This window comes from Aulostomus chinensis, chromosome 2, assembly GCF_037954235.1.
Source record: "Aulostomus chinensis isolate RoL2024-O1b breed Wild chromosome 2, RoL_Achi_v1.0, whole genome shotgun sequence".
In the NCBI taxonomy this organism is placed as follows: Eukaryota; Metazoa; Chordata; class Actinopteri; order Syngnathiformes; family Aulostomidae; genus Aulostomus; species Aulostomus chinensis.
The window spans coordinates 33,442,178-33,470,133 of NC_141321.1; the positions used below are offsets into that span (position 1 = coordinate 33,442,178).

General features: G+C 43.6%; 1 protein-coding gene across 1 annotated transcript; it reads right to left on the reverse strand.

Moving 5' to 3' along the window:
* Positions 1–51: 51 nt before the first annotated feature.
* On the reverse strand, positions 52–24,405 carry adgrg1 (adhesion G protein-coupled receptor G1). Its single transcript, XM_086190655.1, has 16 exons — positions 24,225–24,405; positions 23,975–24,144; positions 14,302–14,374; positions 12,775–13,040; positions 11,398–11,584; positions 9,905–9,950; positions 9,516–9,630; positions 7,542–7,664; positions 6,619–6,735; positions 5,474–5,516; positions 5,275–5,381; positions 5,059–5,174; positions 4,379–4,638; positions 3,692–3,791; positions 2,545–2,819; positions 52–1,295 (listed from the first exon to the last, which is right to left on the reverse strand). The coding sequence occupies exons 3-16, from the start codon at positions 14,363–14,365 to the stop codon at positions 1,168–1,170; spliced, it is 1,947 nt and encodes a 648-aa protein (XP_086046781.1). The 5' UTR covers positions 14,366–14,374; positions 23,975–24,144; positions 24,225–24,405; the 3' UTR covers positions 52–1,167.
* Positions 24,406–27,956: the final 3,551 nt, after the last annotated feature.

The window sequence follows — 27,956 nt, forward strand, 5'->3', positions numbered from 1 at the left end:
CACACACACACACACACTATTACACAAATACATGCAGGCCTTAGCTGCTTTTATACAAGGTTCTTTTTTTTATTAGTTATACTTTATTTGCATCGACACACAAAAAAACTCAGATATACACAATAATTCCAGTGACATCAAAGTTCACAAGTGAAAACAGAAAAGTGCAAAAACATCACAGTCTCTAAAAATCCACTTGAGCTCAGCGGCGATCGTAGAGTGATCAATTATACCAGCAGGAATCTGAAATCAACATTTGATCAGCGCACACTGTTACAGTTTAAAGGTGAAGCTAGAGCGGGTCCATCGCATCTGGTAATACCACTTTGTACCACAAGGTGGTAGCACAAACAGAGCACTTCTCCATCCTCATGGCGTCATGGAGGAAACCCATCCTGGCTCTTTGATACCAGTCAAAGTAAAGTATATTCCAGTGGGTTTAAAGAGGCAGATTAATGGCACAATCATGCTGCCCCCTGCTGGTTTGGCCTGTCTCATATTGCAGACATCTTTAACTTTAACTTCAATCTACCTTTCAGCTGAAATTAATTTTGGTCCATTTTGAACATTATTTTCGACTTTGTTATAAAATCCTCTTTTACACAATATTCAACAATTATTTACAGTACATACAAGCTTGTGTCTTCTGTTGTGCATACAACAATAAACCATGACAATCTCTCTGAGGCTTGTAAAAAAAGCATAAAAAGCCCCTTTCCACTGAATGAGGTTTTACAGGCATTTTTATAAAAAGGCTGAAAATCTAAAGTGCTACTTCAAAAAGCTACACAACAAAAGTGTACACTGAAAAACAACAACAATAAAAAGCTTATCTACAGTCCAAAGAACAGACAGCTTTGGAAGTGACCTTTCTTAGTATCAAAGAACCAATATCATCATATTTCTCTGTTTGGAAATGAAGATTTATCTCGTCTCTATCTTTCATTTCGAAATACCTGATAAAACTACTTCCCTTCTGTGACTAGAGCCAGTCTAGGTATTGTACAAATACAAGCTCCAGGCCTGTTTGATGATTTCCTGAGTGATGGCGTCCGTCATGATTCTCTACAGGGGACCAACTGGGTGTCTTGTTCCAGACACCACTAGGAACCTAGGACACGACACGGAAGGTCCTCGTATAAATGTGTGAGCGCGTCTACAGTCCGCCTAGCTCCGCTCCTGGGCCTGGAGCATGTGCTGTCTGGTGGAGCCGCAGCTGGTGCTGCCGAGACCTGAACCGCTGGCCTGTTTCCGCATCCAATCCAGCATGTAGAAGCGCAGCATCAGGAGGAAACCTGGACAGGAGACATAAGAGGAGTTGTTTTCCTTTTCTAGTCCACATTATCGTGATCATGAGGGTGGCGGTCTGTTATCAGTGGGAGTCGTCATCCTGATGTCATTATATGTGGGGGGGGGGTTCTGTGGAGGTCTGTACCAGACAGGATGTCCTCTGGGGTCTAGGATGAGTGATTTGTGGGCCGTGATGTCTCTACAGCACCACAGTAGCGGTATTTTTATATTCAACTTGCCTCGAGGAAAGGCCAAAGGTAAGAAATATGAAGCGTTCACCAGCCCTGTCAGGTCTCCAATGACCAACACTCTCTGGACCTCTGTGACAAGTCCAGGAACGTACGCTGACCCCAGCCAACAGGAGGCTCTTTGCTCTGCAGTGCCTGAAGGAACTGGACGACCACGACACTATAAAGCACAAAGGCTACCTGCATCTAGGACTGGGATCTAGGACTCCTGTCTGGCCCACTTCATTAGCAGCAGACCAGCTTAAAGGACTGGAAAACACGCAGAACAGGGCTTGTAAAGTCATTCTCTGCTGGAGGGCTGGTCGAGGCTCACTGCAGCCCTGGACCGTGACCTCCAGCTGGGAGCAGCACTCAACTGTGTCTGGACTGAAACACAAACTGCTCCAGTTCAACCTCAGAGTCTCACTGTTGGTGCGCTTCAAATGAGAAATAAAGACCCACGGCACACAAGCAGAGAAAGACAAAAACACTCGTGTTAAATAAATGTACAACTATTTCAATCATTTTTTTCTTATTTAGAATGATTAAATTGTTCATCATTTATTTAACACACTGGCATTATACTCTATAATATTTGCATTATTTGTTGACATTTGACACCCACAGAGCTCTCGTATCCTGAACTGTCAGGTTCCATTCATCTGTATAAATCTGTGTCTGGTCCACCTCCATGCAGCCATGTCGGGGTTAATAAAGTGATTTACTTTTTTTCACTCAACCAGTGAGCTGCATTTGAGAGGAAGCAGCTTTTGTCCTGACAGGCGCCAGTAACAGAAGGCTTTAATTAACCACGGCCATTGTCTTTATTCCCACAATGGACCAGTAGCTCCATACCCAGTCATCAATCTCTGACTCAACAGTGGACACAAAGACTGACTTTATAGATTTGGACCTTCAGTGACGGAGGTCAAAATACTGTAAAAGCTGCTCTGGTTTATTTCAACTCTCTTCCTGAATGACTATATTTGGACAGTTGACAGAACACAAAGATACGTCAAACTTTTACCTTGAAAAGAGTTGAGGATGCAGGACAGGAAGAGAATGAAGTCAGAGAGAGGACCGAAGTCCAGGAAGGTGAGACCCCAAGTTGTCCCAAAGAGGCAGCTGAGGCCCCAGATACTGAGGAACGCCACACGGCTCTGCCTCCACTCTTCCCTGGTGCGGATCTCCCTGTAGACCAGGAAGAGTATCACAATGCCCGCACATATCAGGATTCCCAGGACCGTCACATTGGTGAAGTAGTGTGCCAACAAGGCCTTGTTGTTGTTCTTCATCCAGCACCTGAAACAAACGCAAAACAAATGAGAATGAGAGTATTTTCCTCAGAAGAACACAACCACTTTTTTGGGAAAAGTCCTTTATGGTCCATCGTCCCCAAAGTCAGACGATAAGACAGAGACCTTTCTCTCTTCTGTGGTGCATTAGGGAGCTGAGACTCATGCTAGTTAGCTTAGCACAATGAATGGTCGTGGATGACAAGTGTTAGCCTTCCTCCATCAAATGTCATCATTTACAATTTTCTGTCTTTGCCTGCATAGAAACTAAGGTTGAGTAAAACATTTGTGATGAAATAACATTGAATTATGAGACATTGAACATTTTGGAATCACAACAATGCTCATGAAAGGAGGCAGTGATCACTTCCCAATGACATCTTCATCATCCCTGGGGGGTGATGTGTTTCACAGCCAGCTGTGTTGTACGTCGCTTTGGACAAAAGCGTCTGCTAAATGAAATTGTAGAATTGTAGTAACAACAAATATTTAGAAGGGTGAGAAGCACCTGATACACAGAGGAGGAACTGCAGGCTTTGGAAGCTGAGCAGGCAAGACAGAGGTATGCTAACATGCCCATCCATGACTATTCATCATGCTAAGCGTACTAGCATGGGCTCTAGCTCCCCAACACTACAGAGGAGAGAAGGGGATCTACTCCCTTGTTGGACTCTGGGTGGGTTTGGGAGAATAAGTTGGTGTGTTCCTTGTCAGAGTTTAAACATTTTACCTATTAAATTGAATGCATAATTTACCTACATCTGGACTGACAGTATGGATTGTAATATTCTTGTTAAATCCCCAACAGTCATGGGAGAAAAACTTCTCAATGTGGAAAACCCTTTGAGCAGCCCGGTCATATTTCGTAGTCTTGCTTACATTAAATAAGGATTGGATTCATCGTCGCTTGGCACCACCTTCCTCTCACCGTAAATGTCACCGACTGAAACCAGGATGGCCACGGGAACAGCAGGGAGCACTGGGAAATAGAAGGTTTGGAAAAGCATGAATGGCATGTTTACCTAGAGTACACTGAAGTAACGTTACTTTGTTCCTTTTCAGGTCTGCACACATGTCCTGAATCGCCATTCCATCTATTCGTACCTCTGGCAGGCCGGGGCTCATGACACAGATCCCAGAATGTTTTGGCTAATCTGCTCTATTGCTACCTTTCAAATGTGTTCATGAAATCCAGCACCACCACTCACTGTTGCCCGGGAATCAAATAAATCAAACAGCAAAAACAATAATGAGAGAGTGCTTCCGGAACGTTCCCATCATCCACCGCGTCCTCATGTTAGCAGGGAGCTCCACAAACTGACCGTCTGAAATCAACGATGTTGCTTTAAGGAGGATTGTATATCATATTTTAGATTTATATTCTACCAAACCTAAAAGTTATTACCCTCAAGAAAAGGGAGCTTCAACAGGAGAACACTTAACAGCCCACAAGATGGCGTTCACGCCCCATCCATGGGCCTCAGGCCTGTGGTTGAGAAACACTGTGGAGGTGATTAGCTCCAACCCTACTCTGTTCACACTGGTTGGATCAAGAGACACACTCACAGAAGCCCAGCAGGTTCCACACACAAGGCTTCGGGAAAGGGCTGAAGACCATGTAGACCAACCAGAAGGTGTGAAAAACTTCTAAGCCCATCCAAGTGAAGGAGCTGAGAAGGAAGTAGTGGAGACCCGCCCCCACTAAGACACACAGATCGTTCCCTCCCACGTTAGCCAGGATGCCAGTGAAGAAGAAGAGGAGATTGAGGCAAGCGAGGGACAACGCTAAGCCCAGGTGGATGGGAACGGACTGCTCCTTAGCTCCCCTACAGAGAGAGAGAGAGAGAGAGAGAGAGAGAGAGAGAGAGAGAGAAAACATCCGTAAAAATGTGTCAGTAAAACAAAAGAATGTTGAACTTGGCTTCATCTCCAGGTGAAGCCTCAGCACGCAGCAGTGAGCAGTAACACATTGGTCAAACGCCAGCGTCATGTGTTGCACTGATTCATTGCATCTTTCACATTCTTGCTATTTTGTGCTGAAATATTCCCTGTTGGAGTGGCAGCGCCTCAGGACGTAGAGAATTAATCTAATCTGGAAGTTAATCTGAGAAAAAAAACTCAAGGAGCATCCAGAGTGTAATGCGTGGACAACATATACTTTCAGTTTTGTTCTTTCGAGATTCCTAAAAGTTGTATTTGGTTCCAGTCCTATATTAGTTGCATTTTTTCAGCAAAGAGAGCCTTACCTCTTCCTGCAGAGATGGACGATGAGAGCAACACAGCTGATTACAGACACAGCACATCCCAGACTTGTGATGGCAGTCAGCGCCAGGAGATGGCGCACTGGTCGAGGCTCCATTTGCTGTAAAGGGATGCGGAACAAAGAGCAACACAGAGAGCCGTCAACACCTGCTGGTCTTCATCTGATCAGGATCTGTTTGTGTATCAGCCTCGTGTCTCACCACCAGAACTGTGAAGTAAGTCAGATGGTTGCAGAGGCAGTCAGTGTGTTTTCCTCCTCTCCTCTGCGTCCTGCATCCAGCCTCCATCCACTTCACCTTATTGGGAGCTACACAAAGACCAGACAGGTTCCTCTTAGAGAGACACAAACATATTTTAAGAGTGTAACATTGCAGGATTTTCACAAGTGTGTGTTCCAACCTTGTCTAGTGTCCCACGACACACACTTCCTTGAGTGAGTTTCCTGAAATGAAAACAAGAGATGTAAAGCATTATTTCATATAAATATGCAGCACCATTTCTTTCATATCAACAAAGGAGTCTGCATCAGTGGATCCTTCAGGTCGAGCAGTGACAACGGTTGAATTAAAGATACCGTGGGATGCTAACCGAGGGGTTTACCACACTTCTGCAAAGCAGCATTGTCAGTGCTTCAACACCACCACCTCCACCACCACCACCAGCATCTGTTTCAGTGAGATGTGAGGTAAGAAAAGAACCCTTGTGGTGTCTGTTCTTGAAGGCAGCACCAAGTAGAAGCCGCACTTACGTAGGTTGAGGGTTGGACTCGTATTGTGTTTGACTTGTTGTGGCAACTGGTGAGGTTACATTTGCAAGCGTGTCCGTTCAACAGGAACTGAGTGGACTCGTCAGCAACACGGCAGAACCACAACTGTTAGTCTGCAGGACCTGAAAGTAGAAGGCTCCCTCTACCGTCTGTGTGATCGCTTCATGAACAGAATCGAGGGATCGATTGTGTCCCTTTCAGAACGACTTCTGTACAATAAATCCATAATGATGCTGAATGTCTTTGGTGATTCATCACTTGTTTTCTGCTTTGAAAGCAATCCTTGTGCTTAGCTTCGCAGTATCTTACCGAAGATGCTTTGCACTAAGGGTTGTAGATCCCAGTATTCTCTGTTTTGCCCTCCTCTATCCAGGCGCGTTCATTAACTTTAAGAGGAAACACTTCTGCTGTCATTTCAAGGAATCTGCATGTCATGCGTAGTAAAATATAGAAGTATTGTATCAAGTTTACTTGTATTTGTCAGCAAATTCACTCGACAGCAAATTCAAAAAGAATCAAATGATACCAGACTTTGGAACAGCCGGACCTCAGGTCCAAACCCCTATTTTTATGCAAAGGTTTATTCCACCTCCGAGCAGTTTTCATGCACTGACATCCACATTCTGTTGCTGTACATCTTATCATGCAGTTTTATGTGTTAACTACATTTTCAAGTCTATGTTCTTTCATTTTCAATTGTACAAGAAATTTTCGGAAGCGATGGAAACTCAACCATGCTGACAAAGATCAAAAGGAAAGAAAAACCCAGCAAACTCACACGTATGACATCATGGTGGAAGCTGATCCTGACTGGTTCGGGCAGATCTTTGATGACTTCGTTCTCTATGGTGATTTCCACCACGTCGTCAAGAACCCTGCCCTCCTTGTGACCCTCCTGAAACACACAGACACACACCTGTACCTCCACCATGTATATTTACACAGTGAGGAACAAACACATCTCTGTCGTCCAGTACTCCGTCAGTAGAACTGGTCATACGGCCTTTTCAGAGTAAAGTTCAAGTACTTTCAAGGTGCCTGAACCAACATATTTCCACACTTTTTAAGCTTTTATTATTATTCTCCTAACTGTTTCTATAAATTGAAAAGTTCAAGTTGACAGAATTCCTGAACAAACTTCTCAGTCAGTGGAAGTTGTGGCCATTTTAGAAGCAGTTACTTCAAACAAATATGGCAACAGGGTTGTTGCAGTGACAGCATTGATCAGGGGTTCCCAAACTTCTTGTCTGTGTACCACCATCAATTTTTCTCCATTCGATTGTGTCAAAGTGACTTTCTTAGCAGGGTGTCAATCTGCTGCCTGATCAAATGATGAGAAGCGGATCAGGGATATTTCTCGGGCATCTTACCTCACAAACAGAGTACAGTGATACAGTATACTGTTTTAAATATTTTATAATGCAGAGTTTATAATGTTTCCACTTTGCATCTGTCAGACCAAATTGTTCCTTATGTCAGGCCAAAGTTGGGCAGCCCTGGTAGAGGTGATTAACAAGCATGTGTTGCATTGATCACGTTCCTAAAAGGGATGTGCTTGAATAACCTTGAAAACATAACTGTTCAATTTAAGCATTGCCCAAACTTTCAAGACCCTGAGAGCTGTATTGTTATGAGGTCAAAGCTTGGATCAGAAATCGTTTGGGTCATGCCGCCATCTTTTCTCTGCCGTCCGAGTCTCACCTGGAACAGGGAGTTGTTTTTAAAGAAGGTGCAAACAACTTTGCTGTTGTTTTTTGCGGCGAGCTTCAGAGCTGGAGGCAGATGAACCGAGGTGGTGGACTCAGGTGGGGAGCCTTTGAGGGCCTGGAAAACAGTAGAGATACAGAGTAAACAAGATGGCACGGTTGTTTTTGGAACACCACAATTCCTTGAATACAAGCTGGAACTCATGTAGTGGCCAGGGGCATGGCGGACACATGAGAATACTAGATAATAGCCATCCCCAATTACTGGCCAGGAAAGAAGAGAGAGAGGTTCCTTGGGGAGAGGATCGACGGCGGGGGAGTCTCTCTTCTCGTGCTCGAGCCCTGGGGTGGTCAGACGGGCAAAGCTTCTTGGTAGAACATGAGCAAATACACTGTATTATCAAAGAGAGAGAGCTTGAAACAAAGGCCTGTCTCTAATATAACCCTGCCTCACATAATAGCTTGGTCTCCTTGGCACTAAAAAAAGGTTAAAAAAAACAACCAAAAAAACAAAGGCCAAAGTCAGTGTTTGACAAAAAATGAGAAAGTAAAAACAATCCGCTGGTCAACAAATGAACGTCCGTGAAATAAGATGTTAAATCTATAAAAAAAAACTAAAATCACCCAATAAAATACCTATAAGCAGTAATGGATGAAGTACATAACCCTTTATATTTGAGTTGAAGTTTAAATACTCCCTGTCAAACACAACCACGCGTCAAGTCAGGATATTGAAGTAAAATTCTTATTCAAGCGAAAGCAAAAAACAAAGACAAAAACACAACTCAAGTATTCAAAGTGGACTTTCTAAAGGAGGAACCAACTTTTGAACACTTTTGTATTGTAGTACAAAATTTAGTGTTATAAGAGGCTTTGAAAAAGTCTGAGGACGAAACCTGAGCAAGGGCACCACACACAGGCTGGCATCAACTGCTTCATTCTGTGTGTCCACATGTAAAATTTCAAGCGGGACCAATCAAACGGCGTGCACCGCCCGCTGCTGTGATTGTGAGAGCGCACTGTAATGAGTAGATGTACTTGTAGAGGGCTACTTAAGTCAGGGCAGTTACACAAATGGACCTATTTAAAGGTACTTTGGTGGGGGGAAAAAAAATGCCAGCGTTCCACATTCATCCTCCACTCGGCAGAGAAACGTGGCGATCAGTCACTTTCATGTGGCTAAGCTCTCATCTATTTTGCTCATCAAGCCACCACCCTCCTAGAAAGAGGACAGTAATTCACTCAGAGGGTTAAAAACTCCCTATAAAATAAGGCTTTGATTAAAAATGGATGCAGAGGAGCCGCAGAGGGGAGGTAAAGCATCGTAGTTTTGCCCGAGAGCGACTACAGGGCCGCTAATAGAGAGGAGCAGGCTGCCAGTCAGTGCAGCAGTTCCACCTTTTCTGGATTTATTAGGCACTTTGCATATTCATCATGAAGACCCAGTTACACCTGTTTCTGATGCCTGGTGAACGCTGGAGGATTTTTCAACTCTTTGATTTTACACACGTTTAGGACCAGTTTTTAGTCATAAGAGGGCACACGCTTGACGGTTCGAACAGGAAGGGCCACACACTCACTGCGCTCATCCTGTACAATCAGGATGGCGAGACTTGGGATCTCACAAACGCACAGGTGATCAAACCGCATTTTGGATTTAAGCTAACATGAGCCTGACCAGTGATCATGAGCTTGTATCAGTGAGGCTGACCAGCCTCCATCGCTGCACTGACAGGATGAATATTTGTGATGTGTAACCTGCTGGTGCTCTAACTTCCTCCCTAACTTCAGCCTGTTTGAGGACCTCCTGCATATTAAGATGTCATGGCAGATCTTGAATGATTTTCTCCACAAAAAAATACAATAATTTGAATAATATGTGTGCTTTCAACTGCTCAAATGGATGGATACCAGCCGTCTGTTAGCTATTAGCCAAGCGTCACCGCTGGTCTTAGTGTGTTTGACTTACCGGCGCAGTGATGTTAGAACCCCTGAAGTCCTCCTTCATCTCCACCTCAGAGGTGAAAGCACAGGGATGCTCAACATTCCCGTCAGCCTGGGAGCCCATCACGGTCTCTTCAATCCTAAACACACACACACACAAGAACACACACTACCTTTATCTGAGGTGACAACCGCGGTTTGAGATTCTAAAACAAGACGGGCTATTGCTCCCCTTTTTTTTTGGTCAAAAATCTTTGTTTCCACGTCAGGCGTGATTATATAAGCGCTAAAAACAGTGACTGCAAATGTTGAACAAAATCACACGTGGGAGAATGTTGATAAAAAAACTATAACACCCTGTAATGCTGCACCAAACACGATGGCACATGAGAGAATAAAGAGGGAGGAAATTACACATTGACTTGGGTGGATCCTGAACTCCCCTCCGTACAGAAGCTTTCTAAAACAAAGAGAGAGAAAGAAGAGTTTTTGACTTGACAACGTCAACACCAACAGGACTTGAAAGCATTTCTAACTTTTTTTTTTTTTTTTTTTAAACCAGTTGAACAGACTGAGACTCAAACTTGACTTGTTAAAAAGTCAAAGCCACCTACGTTCAGGGCTCCAGACCGACTATTTAGTACCACGTTGAAAATTTTAGCCCTAAATCCTAATATGCACCACACGTGCTCTGACTGTAGGAACCTTGAGATGTGGAACCATCACAACCGTTTCACAGCACCTTGGCTGAACGAGTACGCTGATAATTCTCCATGTTTCACTGTCACTGGTGTTCACGAGAGTTTTTCTGATGCCAATGATGCTTTTTTTTTCTTGATTATTCATTCTTTCTATCGTTTTGTGATGTACGTTTGTATGCCTCGTGCATGAAAGGTGCCACACAAATAAAAAAAACGCCTCGCCAAACATCACTCAGGATTTACACGTCAGGAATGTTAATTATTTTACTGGACTTTTCGATTTGTCATGAGATATTATGGAGTATAGATGGTGGTGACTTTGCTGCTGAAGTCATTACTGCTGGTTAGCGGCTTCATTTTGGCACTGAGGATTTTGTTAAAGGCAAACTGTGAGATCATTTGTAAAAATGGCAGGTGTTACTTTCTGGTATTGTGCTTCATGTGCTTCACATTTTTCTTGCTCCTGTACCAGAACAATATATTTTTAATTTTTTTTCCAAATATGGTAGTAATATTAAATATTACAATTGTTAAAATTTGCACAACAGACACTCTGTTACAAGTAAATATCCTCCTTTCAAAACCTCAAATCTATATAATATTCTGTACATACCAAAAATGCATGTAACTTTTTTGAATTTCACAAAGTGATTTTATTCTTCATTTCTAAAACATTTGGAAACGACCATAAACCATCCTGAAGATTACTGTTGTTCCCTCATCAATGACAACGAGCAAAAAAAGAGCAAAATAAATAAGGCGACCATCAGACTGGCCTCTGCTGGGACTGAAAATATGCTAGTTTTATTGCGCCTCCTTATTCACAGTAGCACGAGTAAGAGTTCAGAGAGTTACATTTTGGAAATATGTACATGTAAATGGATGAGAATTAGTGGTTCATTTTAAGGTTGTAATTTATGATTGAGGATCTTAATCTATTATAAATCAAGATTTATCAGCTATTGATTTCATATCAATAAAAAGACTTGGCAAGGAAGTACGGATGCATTCGTCAGTAATTCAGTGGAGATGAATGTGCTGTGCTGCTTGTCCTAGAATTGTTAATAAGGATCACCAGTGTAACCACAAGAAGGTGCTGGTCTGGAGCCCTGAATAACAGAACATTTTTGCACAACAAGCTGAACATCCATGCTGCCAAACATGCTCCATTTACAGATGAGGTCAACAAGATCAAGCCTCTCTCACCGCAGCTCATGGAGCTTCCACTGAACTTGTAGGCTGTCAGTGTTTTATGGGTGATGACATCGTTCTTGATCATTCCATGTGTGATGCCATAGGGTGCTTCGGGGGTGTTGGGACCATGAGACAGATAAGTACAGCAGGAGTCTGGCCGGGCGGTTGGCCAGCAGAGAGTGAGGTTCTCTCCTCCCACCTGTACAACAAAAACAATAACCTGTGTTATGATCTTCAAGGAAGAGGGAAGTTGGGCTGTCACTGCTATCAGAAGCCTCACAGATACATACGATTGTCCAGGGCAGCACAAACTACTTGCCTTGGCGGGCAAAGACTCAAACTAAATGGTGGACAAAAGCAAATTCATACTGCGCTGTTAAGGCCAGCACGGTGGAGCAGTGGTCAGCACCGTCGCCTCCCAGCAAGAAGGTTGTGGGTGGAGTCCCGGCTGCAGCACGGGGTCTTTCTGGGTGAGTCTCCATGTTCTCCCTGTTCCTGCTGGGTTCTCTCTGGTACTCCAGCTTCCTCCACAGTCCAAAGACATCAAGAGGGACCAGGTTAATCCAGACTCTAAATTGACCGTAGGCGTGGCTGGGAGAGCCAATGGTTGTCTGTCTCTATGTGTTGGCCCTGCCATGGACTGGTGACCTGTCCAGGGGGAAGGCTGCTGGGATAGGCTCCACCCCCACCACAATGGATGGATGGACTGTGCTGTTAAAATGCCTTTTATCAGTGTACCACCGCCTCGTGATGTATTTCTGATTTCAATCATGCAAAACTGACTGATTAAGTGAGAGAAAACAACTACTCACATTTACAGAGCATTTCTACATCACCCAAAAGAAAACGACATCAATACAGATGACATCAAACTATCCACCAAATGTTGTGTCCACCAAGACTTCATTTCCAATCGCACTGGTTTTGGAGCCACACCTTCTACGCCTCTGTGCACTCGTGTGCAGCTTTAGCTACTGTATGCTGCTGGTGCTAGAACGTATTTCCTCTGGCAAACACAGAGTACATTGTTGTTTGGAAGCAGTTTGAGGAAGCAATCCACTTACACAGGCCTAATTTGCCAGATATTTCAAAAAAATAACTTCAAATTAATACAGACGAGCTCTATTCATTTGCAGGTTTGAGTCAAACCAAAGCCAGCACGATGTTTGCTGCACTTGCGCTGTATCTCCACGGGCTTGGGCTCTTTAGAATGTTAATGTCAGATGATGCAGTCGCTGCTTCTACTGCAGGCGGCATTGATTAGAAGGACCAGGTCACATGCTGCCCAATCAGGCCTGACCAGGTTCAAACTTGAGCAAGGACGCTTTATAATCGTTGCATCTAATTAGTTCAAAACTCACAGCAAAGACACATAGATTAGTGGGTTACCTGTAATATCAGCTGGTCCTTCAGTGGCTCCCAGTACAGACAGAAGGGACTCTCCTCCTGTGAATCAAGTCCATTCTGGTTGAGTTGAAGCACGCCGGACCGTCTACACTGAGCTGTGATTTGCCCGTGAATGGACAGACTGCGCTCTTCTGCAGATATGGAGATTCCGTTACAGCCAGTAGAGAGGCTGAAGTTCAGGCTCAGGGAGCCTTCGCCATGTCGCCAGGTGCCACAGAAGTTCAAGTCCCAGTCGTTCTCACTTGAAACTGACAAACAGAAGGACAAAAGATGATGTGATGTTTGCTCCTTCCTCTACAAATGGGAAATAATTGGCACTAATGAACCGCAAGAAAAGCACTGCTTCCTCTCCTCTCACCCAGAATCAAGCCGATGTGGCCAATCATGAAGTAACATGAATGGTTTCGTTGACTCTGCTAGTAAGTTTATGGTAAGAAAGTACGCCAGAAGTTGTATATCACCCTCTATAAACTAGTGAAAACATTTTGCACAAGGACGTCTAGTTCAAGGTCACCTTTAATTTTAAAAGAGTTTCAGAGCTTTTTGCCAAGAAAAGAAATAAAACAAAACTTATCCTGACCCTCAGAGAAGAGAAACTGCAATAGCAGCAAATGTAATGTCAAACAATGGAAAACATGTTTCCTTGTTTCTGGAGAGTTCAAGTTCTCTTTGACTGGGTTTCCCTTTTTTCCCTTTTTTCCCTTGTTTCCATCAGCTCGGGAGGGGATACAATTATTGACACAATGCTGCCAGGAGATGGCGGTATAGGCAACATGGCACGTCGCTGAAGAGGAGTACAAGAAGAAGAGCCGATGACGCACTGCCTTCAGTTGAACAGCTGTAATTGTTCCAGAGTAACAGCACAAAATACAAAGTTGTGAATGTGTGAGGAGACGATGGAAGCTGCCCAGTGGTGTGAGTTCAAGATTGGCTACATCAGAGCTGAACTGCTATCAGGGTTTCCGTGCGCATTCACGCACGTTTGAAAAAGCAAGAAACTTTCTCCTCTAAAATTTCTAAGTTCACAGCAACCATTTTTAACGTGATATTTTAAAGCAACCTTTTTTTTTAGGCCTGCCTGTTGTCAGCAGGCGGTGGTCCATCTGGACCAGAACCTCAGCTTCCGTCTATCTGTTTGTCTCCCCAGCAACCTCACTGACAGACCCCTGATCCTCCTTGTAGACTCCACACTTCACATTAACCTGCGCTCCCCTATGTGCCTTCTATTAACAAAAGCTGGCGCCTCTGATCCAGATAAGCCAGGAAAACCCAGATAAAAGAAGAGCTCTCGGGGCAGCGTTTATCTAGAGTCAATCTCAACCCTACAATGCTATTAACAAAGACCATGGGGGGGGGGGTGCAGCATCATGAGCAAGCACTCTCAAGCACAGCATCTTTACACATGCCAAAAGGTTCCTCTACAGAAGCATCTTACCGCAACTCCACAGCTGCGACACAATTTAAATGAAGAGGCACAGCTACTTCAGATAGGAGTTGAGATTACATTACCTGCGGCGTGGAGGATGGCGAGGATCATCACAAGCCTCAGATTGTCTGTCAGTCGGGGCTCCATCGGCGTCAACTGGCAAGGGGAGAGAAATGTAAACAAGCAGAAACGCGATGTGCATGGTAGCAGGCGTGTGCTGCCTATAGAACACAAACTTAGAACAAGAAAAGGCACGCTGCAATCAAACACAAGTCTATCTTCCACATTCTTCCTGCGAGCCTATGTGCACATCCTATATAAAACAAAACGTCCTTATCAGAAGGCTGCACAGGTCTGACACACTCAGACATTTTCGTCATGGTTCTATTCTTCTCCAGCAATGTTATCGCTGCTCTCCTGCCCAGCCAATTCGAATGAGTTCAGACCCTTAACGCACAGAACGACCTTTCTGTGTTCTTATCAATGGAAACAGTCTTCCACTTAAACGCGTGCAAACACACCAAGAATTCACTGTTGGCTTTTTCAATCTACATGTTGGTTTTGAGTATTCTACGGAAACACTGACACTCCAATGAGTGCAGACAGGTTCCCTTTTGAAACCTCCACTTAGTAACATGTCACATTTGCTGAGAACCACAGGACAGACAGACGTGTCTCAACCAACCGCACATGCATACTTGTGTCTTCTGTTCCGTTTCTGTTCCAGCCTACTTGCAAGCCACTGTATCCTCAGTACGTATGACAGTGGAAACGGAAAGATACAGGTGCTAAAATGGAACCGACACAGTTTTCCACAGATAAGACGGACAAGGACTCCAGACAAAGAGACAGAGAGGCAGCAACATTACAAAAACAAAACTAGAAAAATGTACTGTATATCATATAGCATCGCCCGGGGCTGGGGTTATTTATAGCTCTGTGTGCTCAAACATGCACCTGATATTTGAGAAGCTTTGGAACAACCACACAGACAATGAGCACATAAACTGATACACACACACACACACAGGATGATTTGCAATAGCAACGACAAGGATTTGGTTCTAGACATGCTACAATTAATTTATTGCAATCACAATCGATTATTCATACATTTTTTAAAATGAAAATGACAAACACCTGGTGGCTCATTCAGGGAAAAATAAAGTGAGGAACTCTGGACTTTAATGGAACAAACCACATCTTTTTGGGCTCTGGCAGGTTGTGGTGAGCATTTATAAAAATGTTCTTAACATTTAATAAACGGAATCCCACAGCTCCGGTCAATTTAGAGTCTGGATTAACCTGGTCCCCTCTTGATGTCTTTGGACTGTGGAGGAAGCTGGCGTACCAGAGAGAACCCACGCAGGCACAGGGAGAACATGGAGACTCACCCAGAAAGACCCCGTTCTCCAGCCGGGGCCCCACCCACAACCTTCTTGCTGGGGGGCCACAGTGAGGACCGCTGCAGCACCGTGCCCCCATGTTCAATAATACTACCTGTAAATAATCTGTCTTAATCCTTTATTACCAATCATTTGATATTTCTGAATGATAATTTGATCCTTTTCCAACGACTCAATCACAACTTTTGACACACAGAACAGATCCTGCATTTCTGTGAGCGCGGAGAGAAGAGAGACACGTCTGAGTCCACACCACATGAAGCTGAAAAGGAGACTGTCTTCAGGTACAGACCCTTTCCTCGGACTGGTGACTTCTCATGAGCCTTTTAATTTGGTTCTGAACACTGAACCTGGTGCCAGCCTGGAGAGTAAAACTGCCAGTGGCGCTACAACCAAAGCTCTTAAACACGGGAAATATTTTCCAGGGTGACTAAACTCTGACAGTGAGATTTCCTGAACCTGCAAGAACTCACTTCCCCCGGAGTTTCTGTCTTCTCCAGCGAGCTCACGGATGCAGACTGGCCTCAACGGCCGAGTATGTCTGATGGACCGACAGCCTCCACTGGCGCAAAACAACCAGTTACCATGACCTCTGTTCGGCAGAACATGGAGCACACGGCAGGTCTTCATGTCATCATGGAGGATGTTCATGCTGTTGTTCCAGAAAAGCGTTCAAAACCAATCCAACTTCAGATGAAAGCATCATTCGACCAGACGTGTTCTAAAGAAGACTGAACCTGACTCTCAGGGTTACCTAAACCCTTCATCTGTTCAATCTCTCCTGAAAACTTTACTCAAACAGAATTCCCTGCTTTACCTTTTTATTTTCTTTAAAGATCTTTTTGCTTTTTTCTTGTCTTTTTTTTAACATTTTAATATATCCGTCATTACATTTTAGCTTCTTTTAAACATTTTCAGTTTTATTCTCTTCTTCCTCAGGCCTGTTTTTATTTATATATTGTGTATTTTCTTGCTTCGCGGGTGCTTTATATTGTTTTCACAAGCTTGTTGTACAGTACTTTAACGGTTTTGATAAGTACTATACAAATAAACATTAGCAGGAGTGCAGGCTCATAACTTGACATTGCTGCCACTGCGTCTTTAACCTCCAGCTGCAATATGATTCAGCCACTGGAAATTCACACATATTCACGTCTCACTTTGACACAGTCAGGTATTTGAAACTTTTTTTCTGGAGAAAAACCAACCAACTCTGGAGTTTGAAGCTGTGTTAAAAAGGGGACAGACTTGGTTCATAATATTATAAAGTGACGGAATCTGAGCCAAAAGGACTCGTGCATCAACTCTTGTTGCAATATTGTTTAAAAAAAAAAAGAACAGTATATTAAAATAAATTCAGAATGCTTTAATTTCAACTGAAGCGCATGAGAAGTGGCTGAAACTGCAACCTCTGTATCTTTTGAATGAAGTGAGTCATTGGCTTTGCGGTTTGGGACTTCCTATTTTTAATAGGCAAATGCAAAAAAGCTTCTTTCTTGTGATCAGACAGCAGTTTATGATGAGGAACTCTCACACACACACACACACACACACACACACACACACACACACACACTCTTGCCAGTGACATTACATTATTTCAGGCAGAGAACATTTTGATTAATGTACCAGGCAACACCTCGCTGATAACTCAGGGATGCAGGAGTGAAATAATAATTTGAATGCAGCTTTAATGCAGGATTAATTATTACAAAATATTTCACCACCAAAATTCAGGACAAGATAACGTTCATATAACTGCTAATAACTTATTTTTAACTTTCTGAATGCGATGAAATATTCACCTTTCTCCAAACAAACATTTTATCAAACGAAAAAAAATGTAACGTTTTCTCAGCCTCAGATATATAAGACGCTATGAATCAAAACGTCAATTTTCCAAACGTCCCAAAAATGTGTTCACCGGTGTAACTGGAGGGTTTGTGAAAAGTGTGTGTGTGTGTGTGTGTGTGTGTGTGTAAATGGGGAATTAATCTCCAACAGGATTAAATGTGAGTTAAATCTCTAAACAGAGAGCGCGTGTAGGCAACGATCCTCACTTCCTCGTGGAGAGATGTTACAGAAGGAATTCTCTAGTATTATGAGCCAAAATTTGTTTGTTGGTGACTTGCAGTTTCGATTCGACTCACTTCTTGGGGCGTTTTCACACTTTAACAAAGGCTCATATTTTTCTAACGCTGAATAAACGAGTTTTGGTTCCACAATGGAATTTCACATCTGCCTGAAGGAACTGTTGTCAACACCAACTTGTCACTGCATCTCTCTAAAGTGGACATGAGTTCAGTTTGATCAGGACCGGGACCAACTCTTTAGGTTAAGTCTAGCTTTGGTACTTTGTTTACATAAACTACAACTTTTTTACACCGAGACCAACAGAGGCAAATGGTGGTGGTGGTGCAGTGCTGAGGAAGCTTATTTTTCTCTTTTGTTCTGGTATTTTCGTGAACGTTATTCTAGATACATAAACTCGTGTATTTACTGTCACAGCGCTCTCACTCCTGATGCACGTTCTGAAAATGAATCCACATGGCTGAAACCCTGACACACAAAACCGCATACAAAAACTGGTTCAGGGGCCAAACAGCTCTTGACACAGTCTCAGGCTCAGAGGTGTACATGTGATGGAGGGCTCGTGTGACAGGACATGTCGCAACGTGCAGTGGTTAAACCGCGGCCAACTTAAAACAACATAAACACAACCACTTATCACGTAGAGGTGGGCACATTTTCAACACTGCATTTCCACTTTTTTTTGCAGGCCCGTGAGTCAAACTGCCATCATCATGCATTCTCTGAACCATTCACACATGAAAAAATAAAAAGAGACTCAAGTCAAGATTTACCAACATATCCTAAACTAATATTAATGGCACGCTATGTGGATGGGAAACATCAGGGAGGACGCAGGAGGAAAAACTAAAACATACGATTCTTGTCAAGGTATTAAAGCTGCAGCGACGTTTTCTGGACAGATTTGTTTCTCATGTCTTACTTCTAATAAGAGAGCGTACATTGACAGGTCTGAGGGAGCACAGTTGTGTTTTGGTGTGATGACACACCTCTGCCAGTCTCAGCCACTCAGCATCACACAAGTGGTGAGCACAGAATGAGTGTGTGACTCATGTCAGCGTCACGCAGCTCCCACTCACTCACTGTGACTATAGACAGTGTGTTGATGGGCAGGACATCCAGTGGCCCTGCAGAACACAGCGGCCCAGTCAGTGTCACTCCACCCCCAGTCAGCTGCACATGTGAACACACAGAGAGGCTCTCAACTCAGCGTGAAAACAACTCTGTTTGTCCTGCTTAAGTGAACAGGCCAACTGTCCATCATCCCCAGAGCCTGACAGTAAGACAGACACTCTTCTCTCCTCTGGGATCAATAGGGAGCCGAGACACTGCGGACTGCTGGTTAGCTTGGCACAGTCAATGGTAGCGGAAGGGCAACGTTCGCTAGCCTCAGTCAAAACCCATCAAAACGTACTGTCCTCTCTGAAGCAGTCTTCGCCTGCACCATTACCACCAAATACTTGGTGTGAAACTGTGAGTTATTGTACTTTTACTATCAGACACACGTGCGGAACTACTTTCCTGAGTGGGTGCAGTGACTTGATACAGAACCTTAAAACTTTTGCTGACAAAACAGAATGTTTGTTGAGGACTCGTAGAGCGACTGCAGCTACTGCTCATGGCTGAATTTGTAAGTGAGGATTAGGGGGATCACTTCAATCCCAAACCTGGATCTACCTGAACCGGAATACACGTTTTGGGAGCTGAATGCACAAGCTGAAGGTACGCTAACCTACCTAGCCACTACCATTCATTGTGCTAAGCTAACAAGCGCCTCGGCTCCCCAGTGCAGCGCAGAGGAGAAAGAGTATCCATCTTATTGTCTTGCTATGGGGATGATGGACAATAAACATACCTCGCAAAAAATGGGCATGTGTCTTCAACACAATCAACTGGTACATGTGCGTGCAAGTATATGAACATCTACCTCACTCTACTCAACGCTATTCAAACAGGAAACGTGGTGCATACTGTATAAGAGTGAAGCAAGTGCTTCATGACTTAACAACTATTGGCTCCGTCTCAGCTCCAACCACCACGCTGTTCCCCTCTCCCCTCATGTTTCAACGTGCTGAACTGGCATGACTTGTAAAATAGCTCTTGCTCTCCCCCCACGCCCTTTCTATTGTCGCTGCACGGCGCCCAGGCACCCATTCAGCCAAAGAATTTCCCCTCTTCTTTCACTTCTCAGCTTGTGTGTGTGTGTGTGTGTGTGTGTGTGTGTGTGTGTGTCAGCAAAGATGCTTACAATGGCCTCATTTGAATGCAGGCAAATGTGCGAGACAGAAAACCCCATACCTAAGTTGGACGTTGTGTTTCTCATCACTCATTCCAAAACTTCACTGCCTCCTCTCACATAAACACATAAACCAGACAACCACCACGAACATCTGACCTCCAGAACCCAGCATCTTTTTCCATCTTCCAGGAAATATTTCAAGTGCGTTCGCGCCCCTGCAACACGGAGGGATGAATCATGCCCTCTCTATCGTGACAGCTTGACTACATTATTCATCTCCACAGAACTCATTGCCGACAAGACAAAACTATCAATGGGACAGTCTGAAAACGATGTGACAGAGATAAAGAGAGAGCGAGTGGGATGGAAAGTGAGAGACTGAAGAATTGGAGTGATGATTCAACTCATTAAAGACAATGGGGAAAATAAGACATTTAAACTGCATGTTTAGGTCCACCATGCACCCCTGATCACTAGCGAATCAGCACTACGATGGTTTGGTTCAAGTGCTGGCTCTGTACTTGCCTTTCACATGACGTCGCAGACTTTCTCTGTCACTGTAGAAGACGAGACTTGATTCTATCAACGAGTTGCCTCAGAACTCAGAGCACCAAAAATACCACTTCTTGCCCTACGTACTGAATCACATTGATTGTTATGTTTAAAGTTGCTTTTTTAATGCATGTTTTTCTCCTTGCAAACATCTCAACTGTGGAAAAAAGTTAGTTAGGGGTTGGAAAATGGAGCCAAATATGGCTTACGAATACGGCCGATTTGGCGTTGGGGTCATTAGGCCTCCATGCTTGAGCACTACTTCAATAGGTGGCTTCCTCAACACGGAAACCTTCATCATATTTAAACCAAATTTGTGTCTGGGTGTCTTTCAGTGGGACAGCCTCGACCCTCAGAAACAGAAACCACCACAGAAACAGAGAATGTGGAGGAGTAATTCGGGCAACAAAAGCTGCTCTTTGTTGTTGTGGCTCAGAGCTGAAGTGACAGCTCGCGGTAATGACGGTCAAAGATCACGCGCTGGCTCGGAGGCTGGTTAAGACAGGAGTTAAAAGGCCTACACACACACACACACACACACACACACACACGCATGAACGCGCACGCGCACAGTTTGACTAGGACAGGCTGAGTGTGAAAAATTCAATCCTGTTCTAAGTTCTAGTCATTTTAATTCAGCAGAAGATTTGCACCTGTGCCTTCTATTGTTCACAAGGGCTTCATTATTTGAACAGCTTTTTTAAGACAAAGGACACAAAGTCAGAGTGACTGCAGAGTTCTAGAGGGCCACTGTTTCACTCAGGTGTGCCAGTTACAATGTTGAGCATGCAGAACCTCGTCTGCTGTCTAAGGCAAGGAAACGATAAATAAATAAATATATCAGGATTATGATGATTAGGAGAGAAAACATTATTTTCCATGCCTTCACGAAAATGTTCAGATTCAGAGATAATAAAACAGGTGAAAATGGATCAGAAAAGACGAGCAATTCCCATATGACTATAAATTTTGTATGATTCCCTCTTCATTTTTTCCATTTCCTGTGGTGACTTATTTAATTTAATTGTAGCATAGAGATGTATTTATGTTATGTCGGAACTACCTGGGCAGACAAGTGCTCTCTGAGAGAAAGTGGAGCCCAGTGGTGAAAGGTTAAAGTACAGCGAGGTCACAACTTCTCCTCCTGAGGTAAGCTCCCCTCGGCAGCGTTCCTGCTAACGATCCTGCTGTGAGAAATGCGCTGCAGAGTGTTCTGCATCGCTGCTGCAAACACACTCGTAAGATAAGATTTCCTGAGTCACACAAAACAGCTCGGGACTTGTGTGTGAAACCAGCAGGTCTGATTCATATCCTCCCAGAGACCCTCAGAAAGAACTGAAGACATTCGTCTTCTGACGGGTGACGGAGCAGGAACGAGCATCCGCGTCTCACGGGGAAGGAGAAGAGTTGACAAAAGATAAAAGATGGCTGATGTGGAATGTTTCCTAAGAACATCTGCATGTGAAGTCGACATTCTTTCTGACAGTGCCATAGTGACACTGCGTGTGTGTGTGTGTGTGTGTGTGTGTGTGTGTGCGTGCGTGCATGTGTGTGTGTGTGTATCCCTATCCTGAGGCCCCTGTAAGGAAATTGGAGCAGGTGGAATGCTGCAGATATTTCCTTTGGGGATATGAAGAAATCAATAAAACGACACATGCACAGACCAAAGGCTGCATATAATGAGTCTGAAATCACCCCCGGCGTGGCCTTAGGTGTAGGTCACATGGTTCAGCTCGCCGTCAGGGGCTTTCTTTTTACTCATGATTGAAAGTCTGCACAAAAGGCGAAGAGCTTCTGCAATGAGTCACACATCATCTGTAAAAATCTCGTCATTTGGTTACTTTCACACAGCTGATGTCTGAATTACTCATGTTTACACTGAGGTTTTTATTGGTTGATTTCACATTTAATTGGTACATTTTATTCACAGAATTGTCAAAAACTATTCTGTGAAAATTCTTTCTAAATATCAAAAAATACCTGAATATGTTTGAATAGGGGCGGCGCGGTGGTGCAGTGGTTAGCGCTGTCGCCTCACAGCAAGAAGGTTCCGCATTTGAGCCCCAGCTGGAGCACGGTGAGCTGAACCATGTGACTTACATCAAATTACACAGAGTTACCGACGCCAGATGAAAGGAGGAGAACATGACGCGTAGGACACGGTGCAATCGGACAAAACTGCAGCAAGACTGGCTTAATAAGTATATGCATTTTCTTTTCAGAAATGTACTTAATTGATGCATTTCTGGCCCTGATTATATCAACAGAAGAGAATTGTTAAATGCCTGATGCCTGAAATGATAGAAGATGTCTGCTAGGCCATCTGTGCCGGACAGAAATACACGAGATCGGCACAAATATCCACCAAATATAACAGGAAACACAGGGATGGTGGGCATTGCTTCTCTTTCCCGGATTTTGGGATAGTTTTATTTTGGTAAACACAGAAAATGCCAGTCTGCTGACTGACATCTCAACCACCACCGCATCTCACCCCAGACGAGTGAAGTCTTCTGATTGTGCTCAGAGGTGCTGAGAGGAAACCACATCCTTCAAAGTTACATGAAGAGCAAGGCCCGACGGGGGGGGGGCTCTAATATGACACCCGTCATGCAAATAATGTAAAGTTGCCTTCAGGATCCCACACAACGATCAGCCACAACCCCCACAAAGGAAAAAGCACGTACTGTAAACGAGGAACAATATTATTGTTATGTGCCATTTATTAGAAGCATATTTGTACAGCTGTCATGTTACTGAACTACGACTACACGCAGCAGCCCTAACGTCATGTTGAGAGTGCTCATAATTTCTGGCGTCCCTCCCTGAACTGTAACGCCCTGCTGTAACTTCCACGAGTTACAGTGTGATTTTATGCCAATATATTGCAATACAAAATCAACTGAGACTGTTTTAATTGCACAGCCCTACTCTGGTATATTTACAGTACTACTGTATTCCATGTACTTGGCAGCTGTCACTACATCAGCCCAGGGAATACATTTGATCATTAGCCAAAATGTCTAAACTGGCACATTCACAAAAATGTTTATTAATATGCACTGCCCCGCTTACTTTAAGAGGATGAACTCAACCGTGATAAAATAATATCAAACAACAACAAATAAACAAACATAAGTAAGTGATCTATATGGACGATTGAGGGGTTATGAGCAGGTTTTATTTCACTGATACCTGGGAAATGCAGTTGCCAGCTATTTTTAAACCACAGGCAGCATCAGGTTCACCTCAGTATCAATTTTATTCTGCAGGAGAAGCTTCAAAACAAGCCGCCTGCCCGAATTCCGTCAGGAAACTTCGGTCTAGTTCATAAAAGTGACCCCCCAAAAGTTTGTTTTGAAAGTTGAACACCAAAGGTGAGCAGCGGGCGAGCTGGGAATCATTCAGCAGCATAATAGAGCTTAGCTTGTTTCTCGCAAGGGTGTTCCTCGAGGTGTGTTTGATTACCTTCACTGGTTCTCCCGCTCACAGTCGACCTGCGAGGAACAGAGGACCCACAGATGCTTCCAGCCTCCAAACAAGCGGACTCCCTCGGTTCCACACGACCTGGGCCGGTGCGTTATGGAAAGGTAACCCCACGGCGGTGAACTTAGTCCGCTCAGATTTAAAACGGTTGGCTGGAGAGAGAAATTAATAATACTTTTTTAAAATAAACACACAGAAAATGATAAAATTTAAAGGAAACTAACGAACTAACCTCTGGTCTATCCAGCTCGTTTCTCGAGTCTTCGAAGTAACTGAGACTGTTCGTGGAAAATGGAAATTCCCCGGAGCGACACGCCGGGTTGATGTTGGCTGCTGAAGCCGTCACTCGGTGCCCCCTGCTCGAGTTCAGGCTGTCAGCGGGAATGAGGTGTTCGCCGCCGTAGGGATTGAAGCGTACTGGGAAAAGAGCATCAGCTTCCGGTAAGATTTTCATAATAATTGACCGACTGGACGTCGCATACAGAACAAGTCATTAAAAAAAACGTATCAATCCATTTGATGTTCAATTTGTTACCAGGAAACATCAAATTTGTTTTCCTTTTCCCTTCTATACAAGATTATACATAAAAATGATTATTATTACTATTATTATTAGTAGTAGTAGTAGTAGTAGTAGTAGTAGTAGTATTGCACTTAGTTTAATCTGGACTTTTTGAAATGAGATTCATCCTCATAAAATACTAAAATTGTATCTATAATGACAAATAAAATCATATCAACATACATAAACGCATTTTGTGGTCAAATAAGCTTTAGATTATAAGCCACCCATCTTTAACCGTTTTTGACTTAATAACGTTTTTTTCTAAGGGTGATGCTGAATAAAGGATATTAGTAGTTGGAGTAGTAGTAGTTGGAGGAGGAGTTTTTGTATTCTTGTTTTTTTTTTTTCCTGGAAATACTGCATTTCATTATGGAGAGGCACGATGTTGCCTCTTATTTTGAAAGAAACGTTTCCTGTTATCGTCCCTCTCGTGCCTGACTTGACCGCTGTCAGAGCAGCAAAGTCTGAAACGGAATACAGCCAATGATAAACTAAACCACCACGCTTTGTAAATTATATTATATCATACCACTGAATCATCCCTGTCCTGGAAAGCACATTGACTCAAGTACTCAAGTTTGAAGTACTTTTCTTGAGTATTTCCTTAGTTTACACTGCACCTGACTGCGTATATCAGGACCTCCCACTCCCTCTATTGTCATATACCCCATGATTTTAAGATCAAGATATTACACACCGGCTAATAATAATAATAATAATAATAATAATAATAATAATAATAATAATAATAATAATAATAATAATAACGAGTGTGACTTCGAAACATAATAGGGTCTTCGCCAGGGACTGGCTCAGGCCCTAATAATAAGTCTGGGCTGCACGGTGGTGCAGTGGTCAGCACTGTGGCCTCACAGCAAGAAGGTTCCGGGTTCGAGTCCCGGCTCGGGCATGGGGTCTTTCTGTGTGAGTCTCCATGTTCTCCCTGTTCCTGTGTGGGTTCTCTCTGGTACTCCAGCTTCCTCCAAAGACATCAATTTGGGGACGAGGCTGATTGATTCTCTAATTTGACCGTAGGTGTGAATGTGAGTGTGAATGGTTGTTCGTCTCTCTGTCGGCCCTGCGATGGACTGCCGACCTGAACCCCGTCTCTCACCGTTGACGCTGCGATAGGCTCCACCCCCCCCCCCCCCCCCCGCGACCCTTAATGTGTAGGAATAAGCGGAAGATGACGATAATAATTCTAAAATTTCCAACTTTTTTGTCCTTTGGCGTCTTACTAAAGCAGAATCATGTTGGTGTGTTCATGAGTTGTCAGCAGCTCCAGCAGTGAGCGATTCTGACCTCTTAACCTCCCACACGTCTCATCACTTCTGAAATGTTCAAATAATCTAATATATCACAATAAATCACAAATTACAGAAAATGTGTTTTTTTTCATGGAAAATGTGTTTTTTTTTTCATTGAAAAATGGCAAATAAGTTTGTTACGTGACCAGTCAGAGGCACAAAACTCATATTTTTAACTTAATACATTAACTACCTTTTGCTGTCAGTGCTTGCGTACTTTCACTCAAGTAGAACTTTTAATTTCAGGACACTCACATGACTGGACTGATACTTTTACATAAATAAAGACTCAAACTCCTCCTCTAACCAAGATACAGTCCTCTGTGGGGACCTTGTTTCGGACCTGTTTGTGTCCGCGCTGATGAGCTTGATGTGGTTTTTTTGTTGTTGGGTTTTTTTTTTGGTAATCTTCAAATTTACTGCCACTGACATCCGAGTGCCGCTGTACTGGGCTGGCACCAGTACAGATGTCACCGCAGACCTCAGCTCCGCCGTCAGGAGGCTTTGAAGCTTGACAGACAAAAACATTGATAGCAGCCTCCAAAAAAAAAAAGAAAAAAAGCTGAAGATAAAAATGACACTGACATCCATAAATCAGAGGAAGCATGACAAACTCAGCTGCTGCTCCTTTCACGATGAAAATCACTCCGATGCTGACATTTTTTTTCTGAATATGTGCTTGACATTTTCTTAGAGGATTTGTGATTTCCTTGGTAACAAACAGACTAAATGACATTTTCTCCATCTTATGTTTGGTTATTCAGCTTTTTCTGAATCGGTGTGAACTAAGATGTGGACAGACTGGATGAGTCTAGTCTAGTCTGGTCTAGATGAGTCCAGGCCAGACCAGAACGCTCATAAAGCGAGTTGTTTCTTTGTTATATGAGCTAGAAGCCAAGAATTTCCATCCTGCTGTGAATAAGAACGTTAATGCAGGGTTACCTGCTCCAGGTGCTTCAGCTGCACCTGCTCCAGCAGGTATCAAAGCAGGTTAATGTTTAAACCAGCAGCAATAACTGATCTCATTGTTCTTGTTGACTAATTCACCACTTGTGATCCGTTCAAACCTCCTCACTCAGATTCTGAAATCGAGGCCAACAAGTCGTTCACCTCCAGGAGAGAAAAAATAAAAATGAGACGGGAGTGAACTTGAAGCTGGATTCAGCAGCTGCTGGCACCATCTGCGTGTGTGTGTGTGTGTGTGTGTGTGTGTGTGTGTGTGCGCGCGCACACGCGTGCTTATCAGAAACAGGATTTTTCCATTGAATGTGTGGGCTTTGGTAATAAAGGGCCCTCTGTCCTGATGATAACAATGAAGGTAGACTCTCTCTCTCTGTCTCTCTCTCTTTCTCTCTCTCTCTCTCTCACACACACACACACACACACAGACACACACACACAAAAACAATGCATAGACTCAGAGACCAAATAAGGCTGATGACTCATTGATCTGCTTTCATATTTATTCTATCCGTGCAGACGGCGAGCGGGAGTGGGTGAAAGACAATGAAAGTGTGAGCAACCTGAGAAAAGAAACCAGGAAACAGAAAGATGAGGCGAGCAGGCTGGAGTCAGTCGAACTGAAGCCACAACACCAGGTTTATCTTATCATGCATCACCATGTTCCAGCACAGCAGAGCCTGAGTGACGCTTCCTCACTAGGAGCGTGAGGAGGTTGCGCGTGAATAGCGTGCAGCAGAGCGGTTCATGCAGGTTGTTTTTGAAACAGTCCAGTTCCGAGTTCCAACAATGTTTTGAGAACATTTCTGCAGGTACAAATGACATCATCTTGCATCATTCCTAGAATATTCCCAAACGGTCACAATGTGGAGTTTTTTGGGGGGGTTTGCAGTCGAACTAGAAGGAAAAAATGCCTTCTAAAGCCTTTTTGATTCGGTTCAGATCCCTGGTCACACAGGAACCAGGAACAAGTCCTAAAACCCAGAAAGACTGTAAGTTAACATCCTAGAACGTGCAGTTCCCTCGTCTCTAAGTGGGTTTTTGAGTGGATTTTTTTTTTGTAACATGCCTTAAATAAGTACAGGCATTGACATTAAACATCAATATGCTGAAAACGGAAGACAAATGAAGC